Source organism: Bombina bombina, chromosome 4 (assembly GCF_027579735.1).
Source record: "Bombina bombina isolate aBomBom1 chromosome 4, aBomBom1.pri, whole genome shotgun sequence".
In the NCBI taxonomy this organism is placed as follows: Eukaryota; Metazoa; Chordata; class Amphibia; order Anura; family Bombinatoridae; genus Bombina; species Bombina bombina.
Window position 1 is genome coordinate 906953196 of NC_069502.1, and position 13725 is coordinate 906966920.

Below are 13725 nucleotides of genomic sequence, written 5' to 3' on the forward strand. Positions count from 1 at the left end.
TTTTATTACTGAACTTTTGCTTGCATATACTGTAACTATGTGTTTAATCCCTGCAACACAGGTTAATGACCCGTTCCAGAACAGCAATGCACTACTAAGACTTAGCTAAACACATCTAGTAAGCCAATGACAAGAGACACATGTGAGTGTGCCAATCACCAGCTAGCTGCCAGCAGTGCCGTAGTGCATTAAAAAGGAATTGCAGCAATCAATAATGCATTCCAAACGTGCCCAGTGTGTTAGTTTACTGCAATAAGAGCTTTTAATGACAAGGTGTTTACTGACCCTTAAAGCAACTTGACCCTATTTAAAGGGACAGTCAAGTCCAAAAAAAACTTTCATGATTCAAATAGGGCATATATAATTTTAAACAACTTTCCAATTTACTTTTATCACCAATTTTGTTCTCTTAGTATTCTTAGTTAAAACTAAACCTAGGAGGTTCATATGCTAATTTCTTAGACCTTGAAGGCCACCTCTGCATTTGGCAGTTTTTCACCACTAGAGTGCATTAGTTCATGTGTTTCATATAGAAAACATTGAGCTCATGCACATGAATTTACAGAGGACTGATTGGCTAAAATGCAAGTCTGTCAAAAGAACTGAAATAAGGGGGCAGTCTGCAGAGGCTTAGATACAAGGTAATCACAGAGGTAAAAAGTGTATTAATATAACTGTGTATCTCTCTTTTAAAACAACAATTCTGGTGTTGACTTTTTGAGTGTGGTTGGTAGAGGACGGCTGACTTGCTATAGAACTTTGCATAATCCACTGAATTTTTTTAGTTTGAAAATTTGATTTTCTCAATGAGAAAAAAAAAACAGATGAAACTCCATTTAAAAATGGACAGTCTACTCCAAAATTGTTATTATTTAAAAAGATAGATAATCCCTTTATTACCCATTTCCCAATTTTGCATAACCAACAGTTATATTAATTTACTTTTGACCTCTGTGATTACATTGTATCTAAGACTCTGCAGACTGCTCCCTTATCTCAGTTCTTTTGACAGACATGCAGTTTAGCTGACTCATAAATAACTCCATGGGAGTGAACACAACATTACCTATATGGCACACATAAACTAGTGCCGTCTAACTGTGAAAATCTTTCAAAATGAGATAAGAGACGGCCTTCCAAGTAAATTGGAAAGTTGATTAAAATTGCATGCCCTATCATCATGAATTTAATTTTGACCATACTCTCCCTTTAAGTAAAAAGTTCAGATTGACACCTTTATATTTTTTTGTTCATTATTTTGGGATATTGGAATCAAACATTATACTGAACAGTTTTACTTTCTTTTTAATATAACATGTGTCATTTGGATTTAGCTCCCTCCCAAATTTCAGTTCAGATGTGTCGGCAGCATATACAACAAAAATCTAAATAAAATCAGAGAAAAACAGAATTTATACTGACCGACAGTTTCCTTTCTTTCGGGATGATGAGAGTCCATATACTGTATGTCTATAATATGTGGGATGTATTTTCTGCCACTAGGAGAAGGTCAAGAACCCTCAGAAGAGCTTTAAATCATCCCACCTCCTCTCCCCAGTTTACGTATAGCAGAGCAGAGGAGAGAGACAAAAAAGGTAGGAAAGACAGAAAGCAGGGTTAGGAGGTGCAAATAAGAATGGACACATATAAATACGGCGGGTGCTATGGACTTTCATTATCCAGAAAGAAAGCAATTTATTGGTAAGTATAAATTCTGTTTTATTTTGTAAGATGATGAGAGTCTATAGGTGCCATTACATGTGGGATACAATACCCATGCTGAGAGTCAATATTAAAGACATGTGGGAAAAAATTATGGAAGTTACTACTTGCCAGACACTGTGTCCTGAAGGACTTTCCTGCCAAAAGAAGCTTTGGAAAAAGCATAAATATCAAAATAGTAACATTTAGAAAAGGTATGGAGAGAAAACTAAGTTGCCGCCTTGCAATTCTGCTCCAAAGAGGCGTCATTTTTGAAGGCTCAAGTAGTAGATACAGATCAAGTAGAATGGGCAGTTACTCTTTTGGGAGACAGTTTTCCCGCAACCACGTAAGCCTTATGAATTGTCTGCTTCAGCCATTATGCCAAGGCCAACACTGTAGCCTTTTGACCCTTTCTAGGACCTGAAAAGTGGACAAATAAGCTATAAGACTGTCTAAAATCTATAGTAGCCTGAAGATAAAATATTAAGGCTTTGACTACATCTAAACTTTGTAGTAGGTGTTCCTTAGAGTTAGAAGGATTTGGGAACAGAGAAGGAACAACAATCTCATGAACATCAGACAACTTAACCAGCTTTATGTGAAACAAGATAGATAATGCCGAAATCTGACCCTTTAAAGTACCAGCTGATATACCCTTATCCAGGCCATCCTGAAGGAACTGGTGAATTCTAAAAGATTTTCAAAAGAAACCTCTTGAAGAACACCAAAGAAAGTAAACTTTCCAACTCTTATAATTAATTCTCTGTGTGACATGCTTTCTTGCTTGCAGTAAAGTAGAGATAAAAGAATCTGAGAAACCTCTGTTTTTGAGAACAAGGCATTCAACCTCCACGCTGTCAAATTCAGAGATTTGGGATCCGGATGATACAAGGGTCATTGAGACAGCAAATCTTTCCTTAGGGGTAGAACCCATGGAGGAAAGGATGACATCTGAATTAGGTCCTCATATCAAGTTTTGTGACGCAACACAGGAGCTATGAGAATTACAGAAGCCGATTCCTGTTTGATCCTGTCAATGACTCTTGGAAGAAGAACAAATAGAGGAAATAGATAGGCTAGGCGAGAGTTCCAAGGACAGACTAGAGCATCTATCATGTGAGCTCTTGGATCTCTTGACCTGGCGCAATAAACCGGAAGTTTACAATTAAAATTGGACGCCATAAGATCTTTTTCTGGAAGACCCCACCTCAGGACTAGTTGGTCGAACACGTCCTGATGAAGAGACGATTATCCTGGATGGACGGACTAATGACTTAGGTAATCTGCTTCCCAGGAATGTAAATAGCTGATAGGGTGCAGTGGTTTTCCTCTTCCCAAGAAAGAATTTGAGATACCTCTCTCATAGCTAAGGGACTTTGAGTCCCTCCCTGATGATTAATGTACGCCACGACAGTGACGTTGTCTGACTGGAATTAAATGAATTTTTCCTGTTTGAGAAAGGACCCAAGATTGAAGGGCCTGAAGAATAACATATATTTCTAGGATGTTGATAGGTAACCTCGAATCCTGAGGGGACCATACACTCTGCGCCCTCCGGGACCCCCAAACAGTGCCCCAACCTATCAGACTTGCGTTCATATTGTCTAGATAGGCCGAATAAAAGAAGCTACATGGGTCAAAAAGGGACTTTACCTCCACCATGAGAGAGATTGTTTGACTGAAAAAATTAGCTCTATCTGTTTTTTTTTATGGAAACAATCCTTTAACCACTGTTAAAGCATGGACAATTGGAGAGGACAAAGATGAAATCGAGCAAGAGGTACTTCGTCTGACACTGCTACCAAAAGACCCACTACTTCCATACATTGAGCTATCTATAGGGAACGACAGGCAGACTGAAGTTTGGTTCTGTGAGGATCTCTGAGACATAAAAGAGTCCCATATCACTCCCAGAAAAAACACCCTTGTGGCTGGTGATAAAGAATGCAAAAACGGGAGGGTACAAGAGGCGGCCCATTCTGAGGGCACCAGGCCTGAAAACCCCTACCCAACAACATCTCGCTTCGTCCGAAGCTGAGAACTACTTTGAAAAAACAAAAGGAAAAGGCCCAAAAACCCTGACCGCAGATAGTCCACAGCCTTGCTAGAGACCGCAGGAACTAGACTCGACTGAGTCAACAGCCTCCAAGAGACACCTTCCCCAGCAGTCAGTCTCCAAACAACACACCCCTTACTAAAGAAAGGGAACAAACTACCGTATTCTTCCACAAAGAAGAAAAGGCACAGAGAAAACATGATTGTACTTGTAAAGCGCAGCTATTCCCCCTTAAGGGACTCAAGGCGCTGCTCATTTTATCAACCTCGAAAGCAGGAAAGGATGAGTAGACCTCGCCGGGGACCGAACTTGCAACCCTTGGTTTGCTATAGTGCAGAGTAGCCACAGTGCATTAGAATGCTGAGCTAGCTTCAAGCTAGAATAAGGAACTACAGAAAAAAAACCTAAAAAGGGCACAATGAGTCCTAAATAAAAACACAGAACAAAAACCAGAGAAACCGGGTCAGGCTAACAGAGACCCAAACAGTCTCATAGAAACAAGGGGAGGCAACGCCCAGACCCCAGAAATACAGAAACCATGGGATAAGGCCAGGAGTCTGAAACAGAGAGAGGATCTTTCCCTAACAGTGCAACCACACTCTAGAAAGCAACCAAAGATGAAGGTCCCCAAGTCACAAAAAGGTATCTCAGAATACCGAAATATTCAGAACGAAACCTTGTGCAGCAAGCTCAGATAGGACTGACAAACAACACCTGAAGCAAAAACACTGCACGCTGCAGTCATCTAAAGATGGCTCTGAAACTTAAATACTTGCAGGGCAAGTAGAAATCAGCTGAAGATAGGATCTTTCAGATTGCTAAGTATCCACTAACCAGCGGATAACGTTGCAGGCTAAGAGCCGCCAGTCTTCCCCCAAATCTTGAATGTGGAGAAAGGAGAAACCTCAAAAAGGCTTACTGTAACTCGAATGCTCCAAGGACGAAATAGCAGAGCAACAGATCTCAGATCCTGCTCCAACACCAGACCAGCCCAAGCGACAGACATGTCTTATAGACAGGGGGACAGAAAGACCCCAACCACAAGCCTCCAGGGAATGGAAAGAAAAAAGGGGGGACTCACCCACCCCAACAGAGCTCGGGTGCCAACCCAATCTGCTCCTCCACAATAAGGCACTCCCAGGGAGAACCCCCTAGGACCTTGAACAGAGAAAAGTGCAATAGATACATAGGAAGACTTGTCACAACTCTCTTAGACAGTAGAGAGATCAATTTCATACAGGTGTAACAGAGCCACAGAGCAGCAGATGCTGCCCCCTACCTGATCCAACCTCCTACACACAGAACAGGACAAAGACCCTCCAGAGAGAGGAAACCCCAACTCATAAGGTAGATAAACTATCCCCTCCAAGGGAAGGGCACAGATAAGAAAAGCGTACATGTCCACAAAACATGAAGCCATAGTATAATCAAAACACGGACCGAATGAAAAATCATCTAGACTCCACTATTGACCCAACAGAGAAATAAAACTCCCCATAGAGGAGCACACTCCGTCCGAAGGACAAATCAGCCTTAAAGTTAATAACCAGTACCCGAAGGTGAATGTGAATTCTGGCCTACCTGCTTACAAGCCCAATGAGCTAGCCCCTATGTCGCAACATAGGATCCCTGAAAAAAACTGGGTCGTCCTGAACCAGTCCTCATAAGTCTCCAGACATCAAGAAGGATCCAAGACAAGAACTCCCGGGATCCAGAATCCTCCTAGAATGAACGACACCCTTAGGGAAAACAAGATACCCATCACAGGGGATGAGAACCAGGGAAACCCGTAGAACGGGTACAGGACTCACTCATAATTCCCAGCTCAAAAAGAAGAGAACACCCTTAGCCAGAGGTAAACACCCCCCAGCAAGGTATTAGGCCGCAACAAAGTCACACAATTTCTAGAGCCCAAAGGCCCCAAGGGCAGCACTAAGGGAAATGAAAACTAGAACAGAGTCACTCGAAAGAGAGTAGAAAGGGAGAAGAATGCAAAGCATCCCGGACCCAGGCAGAAAACATCCCCTAAGCAAAACATCGCCCCTGATATGGAGACGACTAACTCCCGAAGGAAGACAGAGCCTCACGGCCTTCACTTCCTAATTAAGCGGCCAAAGATGCCAGAAAAACCAGACGAAGTCCAGAAAGTCTCGACCTAAAGGAAGAGAACCTCCTAAAAGGACACTTCCAAAGAGACCACGAAAGGCAAAATCGTAAGAACGGCGGTATGAAGGACCTAAATCCTCCAAGCCTCCAACCCCCAACAGGAAGGAACACTCTAGTTCCCGAAAAATTCGGAAACGACTGAGCATGTCGCCGTGGATCTCAACGGAGTCCCGGCCCACTAGATTGAAAGGCGAATGAGGACTGAACCAATCCCCCATGCCCCTAAGCCACCATGGACCCTCAAGTCCTCTTAGGATGCTAGTTGAAGCTTGTAAAATAAAACAAGACAACCACACAAATCATATTGTGATCACTAGGCACCCTCACTGGACCAACCGGACATAAAAAGGTGCCACGTGTCTGAACTAGGCCTCAAAGACAGGAGGATTTGTGCCCAGTCAGGACCAGCCTGAAACCAAGAGCTCCAGCACTGTCAAGGCCACATAGAGTCTCCCCCGATGATGGAGCGATAAAGAACAGTCAGACAGACTTTTGTAAACAGTGCAACCACAAAATCGCGAGTATCAATTCCACAGAGGAAAGTTCTCGAAGGAAACATCACACCACAACATGAGCTTTAGACCAAATAAAAATCATCCTCACTGGATGAAAATAAAAGATAAGGCAACCCGTAGGTTATCTTACAGGAAGAACCGACAGACCCGCAGGACCAGCCCAACAGGGGTACGAGACTACCAAGCTCATAACTGGAAAAGGATACACAAATAACAAAGACTATAAGAGGATTACTTCATCCCCTTATGTCTATGTATACAAGCCAGTCAAAGAGTAAGACAGAGAATCCCCAGCCCCATTAAAAGTGGGATCCTCCAGCAATGCCAAAAACGTGCCTTAGTGGGTCATGAAGGTGCACCAGTCTATAACGAAAAGGTGCACCAGACCTTCGCCGGAACAAAAGGAAACACCGGCCCTGAAGGTTGACCCCCTGAGGCCTCAGGGGCAGTCGCTCCCCCAGAAGGCTGAACTGGACCAGGCGATCCCATGCCTGACGAGCCCCGGTTAATGAAACACGGAGAATATCGTAAGCACACTCCCGGGAGGTGAAGATGCGCCAGCGCCAAAGGTATAGCCATGCAGAACCGTGACGCAACCTCCGTGGGAACAGGCCACACTCCCTAGAAAGGATAAGTAGCATTTGGGTTACCTGCATGCGTAGTAAGAGTTGATGGTAGGGAACTCGTCTTGTGAAAAATAGAATCCCCAGAGACGGATGGCTCTGTGGGCACCCGATTCCCCGATCCTGAGGAACAGAGCACTCTAAAATGGCATTTTGAACATAACTGATGGACATGTATCACCCGGGCCAATTCATATTCTCCGCAAGAAGTAGAGTCAGAATCAGAGACATCCGTCTCCAAGAATCCTCCATAACTGGGACACTGCCGCCTCCAGAGAACCACCAGTGAGGATTTCTCCGTCATCACGCAGTCAGGAAAACGGAAATGGAGTACACAAGGTAAACTGTGCAGTCCATGCAAAAGCGAGCCCGACTGAAAAGGCTGCGTTACTAAACATAGGCCGTTATGTTCCAAAATAGCCATGAGACGGAGCAACACTACACAGTAGCAGACAGAATCACATAACAAACATGATTATAAACCACACTGTTCAATAATCACCCTCAGGAGATATTAACCCTTGATTCCTAGATACAAAATGGAGCCTCACTGAGACCCTATGTTAAAGTTATCCCCGAAAGGTTGTAGCCCCTCTCGGATAAACAGTTGAAATTACAATACATCCATGATGAAAGTAAAATGAAACAATGTTCTACGCCATGGAACAGGAACACGGCCCTTCAAGTGTGACCGATAGTAGCGTCGCTTCTGCCATGGACTTGAGAGAAAAAAGCAGGCAGCAAAACTTGTCAACGCTGATTACTTGTGGAGCTGTTAATATGAGTCGGGATGGTTTTGCAGAAAGACTCTCCTTGCATCTGCGGACTACTTAAAACTCCAGTCCCATGCCGAAGAGTACTACCCTTCATAAAAGACTATCGAAAACTTCTGACACTTCTCTGCCAACCTCCTGGGACGAAAGGCAGAGAATGACTCGGGGATGACGGAAGTGGGAGGAGTATTTAAGCCTTTGGCTGGGGTGTCTTTGCCTCCTCCTGGTGGCCAGGTTCTTATTTTCCCAAAAGTAATGAATTCCCATTTATGAAGAAAATATTGTCCAAATAAGGGGCAATGAAGATTCCCTGAGCTCTGATCACTGCCAAGAGAGCCCCTAATATATTTGTGAAGATGTGAGAGGCAGTGGCTAGACAAAAGGGGAAGGCAACAAATTTGTAATGTTTGTTGAGAAAAGCAAATCTTAGAAACTGTAAATGATCTTTGTGAATTGGGATGTGCAGATATGGATCCTTTAAGTCTATGGTTGTCATAAATTGACCTTCCTTAACTAGAGGCAAAATGGTATGGATCATTTCCATTTTGAAAGAAGGTACACAAACGAATTTGATCAGAGACTTTAGGTCCAGGATAGGACAGTAGGTGCCTTCCTTCTTTGGGACAATGCAGAGTTTGGAATAGAAACCCTGCCCCTGTTGAGAGATTGGAACAGGTTGGATCACTCCCATGTCCTCTAAGTCTTGAGCACATTGAACAAAGGCAGCCACCTTTACAAGATCCTTTGGACAGATGAAAACGTTCCCAGGGAGGTCTGGTGCGAAAACCTATGCCATAACCCTGGAATATAAATATTGATAACCCAGGGATCCTGAACTGATCGAGACCAGGCCTTCTGAAACCAGATAAATCTGCCCTCTACTAAAAGATTTTCTGGACGGGGGAGGTCCCTTCATGCATATTTCAGATTGTAAATGGGCTTTTTGTTCTTAGACCAAGAAGATCCAGGCATCCAGGAAGGCTTGAAGGATTAAGATGAGGACTTTAGTTCTCTAGGTAGGTGAAAATAACGAAAACAATTTGTTTGTTAGTACTTCCCCATAGACTTTTGTCATGAGGTAGAAAACCCCCTTTCCCCCCCAGTGACAGTCTTAGTAATAGAATCCAATTCCGATCCAAAAAGCATCTTCCTTTCAAAAGGGACTGATAATAGCCTATTTCTTAGAGACAATATCAGCTGACCAAGATTTAAGCCATAAAGCTCTCCTTAATAAACAGCAATAGACATATTCTTGACATCAATTTTGATGATGTTAAAGACTGCAGCACAAATGAAATCATTAGCCATGCAGTTGTGAATATCCTCAAAAGATTTATCAGAAACCATCTAAGAAAGAAAGTAACACCAGAAGGATGTCGCAGCGGCCACACAGGTGATTGCTAATGCAGGTCTAAGCTGAAAAGCTGATTGGGAGAATAATGTCCTAAGCAAGGACTCAGATTTGCCGTCCATTGGATCCCTAATAAAGAACTATCCTCCATAGGAATAGTAGTGTGTCTAGCTAAGGTGGAAATAGCTCCATCAACCATAGGGGCTATTTCTCAGGCTGTTAAATTCTTCTCTAAAAGTCGAAACATTCTTTTTAACCTGTCATAAGGTGCAAAAGGAATGACTGGTTTCTTCCATTCTTTGTCTATATATTCGGTAATGAAACCTGGAGCTTCAAAGGCCTTAGGAACTTTTCAGAGCTTTAAAAACTTGATTCAACTTATTTACAGGCTTGGAATCCTCTGGATTCGGTTCTGAAAGTTAGGTATATAAAACCTCCTGAAGCAGGAAGCAAATATGGTCCACTTTATATCTAAACGTGGAAGCAGTCTCTGGCTCATTTATTGGATCAGGGTTCTAAGAGGAGATTTCGACCTCAGAAAGACACTCAGCTAACTCAGAGCTTTGTAAGCTTGGTGGTAACTGAACCCTGCGTGTTACAGGTGGTGTTAGGTAAAGCTCCAGATTTTCGCTTAAGCTTACTTGGTTTTGGTATACCCGCTTAAAACTCTGTCATAGTCTTTTGAAGACTTGTTTTAAACTCTGGAGAGAATTCAGTGGAATCCCCTTGAGCCACATAAATAGGCATGGGAACTAAATGTCTGCTAGGTGCCATACTGACAGGATTATTGGTTGCAAATTGAAGATGTGGAACACAATTAGCAAACAACCTGTTAATTTGGTCCACTGGAACAGTTTTGCATAACAAACAGGGATATGGACAGCAGTATGTTCTTGGGCAGCTTTATGTTCCCTACGGAGTCAGTCATATTAGATGGGGGTACAGACATTACACCAAAAATATAAGCAAACCCGAAAGTAAATGGAAATAAAGATATATTCTAAAGCTTTAAATAACATGTATTTACCCAAAATACAAAAAACAGCCTATAAGAACACCTCAGCAGCTCCTATGAGGGTATTATAACGGGAAATAAAGTATTAAAAACTGAGCCCAGATAGTTTGAAATCCCTACAGACAGTCTGCGAGTTAATTTCAGCCAGCTACTGATCCGCTGAGGGAGAGAGAAAGGGCGGGGGGACGGATCTTAACTCTGCAAGGTTATACAGGCCAAAGCCTATGAGTAAATGCCCCTCTTTTGATTCCCCTTCTGTCCCCCACCCTAACCGCATTCACAATGAGTTGAACCGCTAACTGCATTAGTCAGTTAGCGGTTTTCTTATAGAGACATGGAAGCTTTTTTTGGTTTGAGAGGAAAAAAGGGTGAACCCAGGACAAAAACACACTGAGAGCTGCTAAGGGGAATTAGGGCAATGGAATAGGAGGGATTTTAACTCTGAATTTCTTCTGGTGTTAAACACATATGCAAAGTGTTATGTGTAAAGGCTGTGAACCCCAACTATGTAGCACCTATATAAGTAGAGTACTAGGGGTAGTTCCAGGCCTTTCTTCCTAACAGAATGCTGATCTAGTAAAGAGCCCATCCAGTGCAAGCAAATATACTGCAGAGGATATTTGCAGATATACCAGCAACCCCTCACAGCAGAGGCTAAGGGACAGAGTCCCCGCGACACCTGAGGGCAATTGTGGCTGAGGTATTCCTTTACCCCTGCTTTATTTAGAATCTTGGAGAAATTATCCTGAAATCTTCCCTGACCCAAGATGGAAGTGTGTTACTGGGTTTCAAGTCAGGTCTGAGCTCCCAGTAAATGATTAGATAGAAAATAATAAAATCTTGCTTGCAGAGAACCTCTCTCAACCTCTCACCTCAGAGGCCAAGAATAAACTGAGAGAGTAGAAGAGGTGGGAGGGATTAAAGCTCTTGTGAGTGTTCTTGACGGCCTCCTAGTGGCAGGAAATATTTCCCACATGTTACGGACACCTTTGGACTCTCATCAAATTATATAAGAAATATAAATGAATAAAACAGGGCAGCAGTACAGTCTTACGGAAGACTGCAATTTCTGATCACTATAAAATATATGGTGTGTTTTACTAGTCACAATATTACATTTTTTTAATGTTATTACTTACCAACCTGTTTATTACTTACATTTCATCTTCTGTGTATAGATTACACTCCTGTTTCTCATTCATGAAGTTCGCTGCCAATTCAACTTTTCTGAATAACAAATGATTAGATAACTAGATTAGGATGAATGCAAAGTATAATAAAGTATGGTGTGATAAAAATCACCAATTTACAGTTTTTGCTAAACAGTTAAAAAATTTGAACCTACCGTGTTGGGGGCCTGTTGGGGGCCTGAAATTGGTGTCTAAGGAAAAAAATGAAGGATATCTTATTTGCATTATCACGTGTGTGTATATTATATAAGAAAGTATGTGTGTATGTATGTACTGTGTATATATAAGTAAATTATAGAAAAATAAAATCTAGAAATATATAAGACATTTTACTATTATATTATTATATAAGATAATAAAGACTACATCACACACATGAATTTTGAGTAAAAACTAAGGAAATCTATTTTGTATTTGTGTGTGTGTGTGTGTGTGTATATATATATATATATATATATATATATATATATATATATATATAAATATATATATCAAAATAACAAGAGTATTGCATTGAGCAATGATACTTTTTTTATTGGACTAACTATACATTTATAAGTTGACAAGCTTTCGGAAGAGTTCCTTCCTTTATCAAGTCTGAAGCAATACTGACCAATTCAATGGAATTTACAGATTATATCTTAAAACACAGAATAGCTAAGGAGACAGAAAGTGCAGGGAGAGGAGGAGGTGTCGTAAAAATCATGAGGGGGGCTTAGGTAACAGGCAGACAGTGTCCAGTGTAGGAGAACAGACAGGGGAAATATATAGCTATACATAGAGCATATACTGACATAAAGTTATATATCAACATTGAATCAATATCTATAAAGATGTGAAATTGTATATACAGGGGAGTGCAAAAGTTAAAAAAAAAAAAAAAAAGACAAAAGTGTGGACATAGGCTTACCTGTGTACCTATGTATAAAGAATGTGGAATATACAATGTAATTGACTAAATGAAAGTATATTACAAAAAATTTTGATAATGTGTTTAAAAATCCAGAGTCCACATTTAGTCCAGAATTAAGCAGGTTGAAGTGCATTATCATTTTCATTTCAAAGGTTTTTCTTTCCATGGTGTTTTTGAAGTTGCCTCTGAGAATTTTGATTTTGAGGTTTTGGATGGAGTGGTCAGGTTGGGTGAAATGGTGACCAACAGGGGTGCAGTATTTTGTTTCACAGTGGTTTTTGATTGAGTGTCTGTGTAAGTTCATTCGAAGGTGCAGTTTTTGGCTTGTTTCTCCAATATAGCATCCCATTTCACATGCAGTGCAATGTATCATGTATACCACATTTGCAGATATACATGAATATGCCCCTTTAATGTTATAAGATTTATTATTGTGGTTTGCTGTGCTGCTTTCACAAACGTGTTGACACAGTTTGCAGAGTGCTTTATAGCAGCACTTGGTTCCATTCTGAGTGTTCTTTTTCTCAAGGGGTAGCTTCCTATGTACCAATTTCTGTTTTAGGTTAGGTGGTTGTCTGTATGCCAGGATTGGGGGTTTTGGAAAGATTTTTTTGAGTGTGGGATCCTCTAAGAGTAGTGGCTGTAAGTCTTTTATGATTTTTCGTATCCCTTCCACAGCAGGGTTGTATTTGACTACTAGTGGGATACGTGATATGTTTTTCTTCTCCCTGTATTGTAGTAAGTGTTCACGTGGAGTATTGAGGGCAGAGTTAATTTTTTTATTTATAATCCTTGTTTTGTAACCTTTTTCTCTGAATGATTGGGACAGTGTGATGAGGTGTTTGTCACGGTCCTTGGTATCTGAGCAAATTCTGTGGTATCTTGTAGCCTGACTGTAGATTATGGATTTTTTTATGTGATTGGGGGTGGGAGCTGGAGCTGTGGAGGTAGCTGCATCTATCTGTTGGTTTCCTGTATACAGATGAGTGCAGTTTGCCATTGTGATGGATATTGTTGTATCCAGGAAGCTGACACAGTCTCTAGAAAAGTTCATTTTAAGCTTGATTGATGCATGAAATAGATTAAATGATTTATGAAAATGTTCAAGGTTTTTTTCTCCTTCTGTCCATATGATGAAAATATCATCGATGTAGCGAAAGTATTTGAAGGGTTTGTGAGGGTGAGTGGCTAGGAATCTCTGTTCTAAGTCAGCCATGAAGAGGTTTGCGTACTGTGGTGCCATTCATGTATATCTGCAAATGTGGTATACATGATACATTGCACTGCATGTGAAATGGGATGCTATATTGGAGAAACAAGCCAAAAACTGCACCTTCGAATGAACTTACACAGACACTCAATCAAAAACCACTGTGAAACAAAATACTGCACCCCTGTTGGTCACCATTTCACCCAACC

General features: G+C 41.4%; 1 protein-coding gene across 1 annotated transcript in view; it reads right to left on the reverse strand.

The window, feature by feature from the left end:
* The window catches only part of EIF2AK2 (eukaryotic translation initiation factor 2 alpha kinase 2), a 517665-nt gene that overhangs the window by 161174 nt on the left and 342766 nt on the right, over positions 1-13725 (reverse strand). Inside the window, exons 12-13 of the mRNA XM_053712508.1 lie at positions 11549-11571; positions 11362-11430 (exon numbers count right to left, since the gene is read on the reverse strand). Of these exons, the coding sequence (XP_053568483.1) occupies positions 11362-11430; positions 11549-11571 (92 nt within the window). The remainder of the gene's footprint in view (positions 1-11361; positions 11431-11548; positions 11572-13725) is intronic.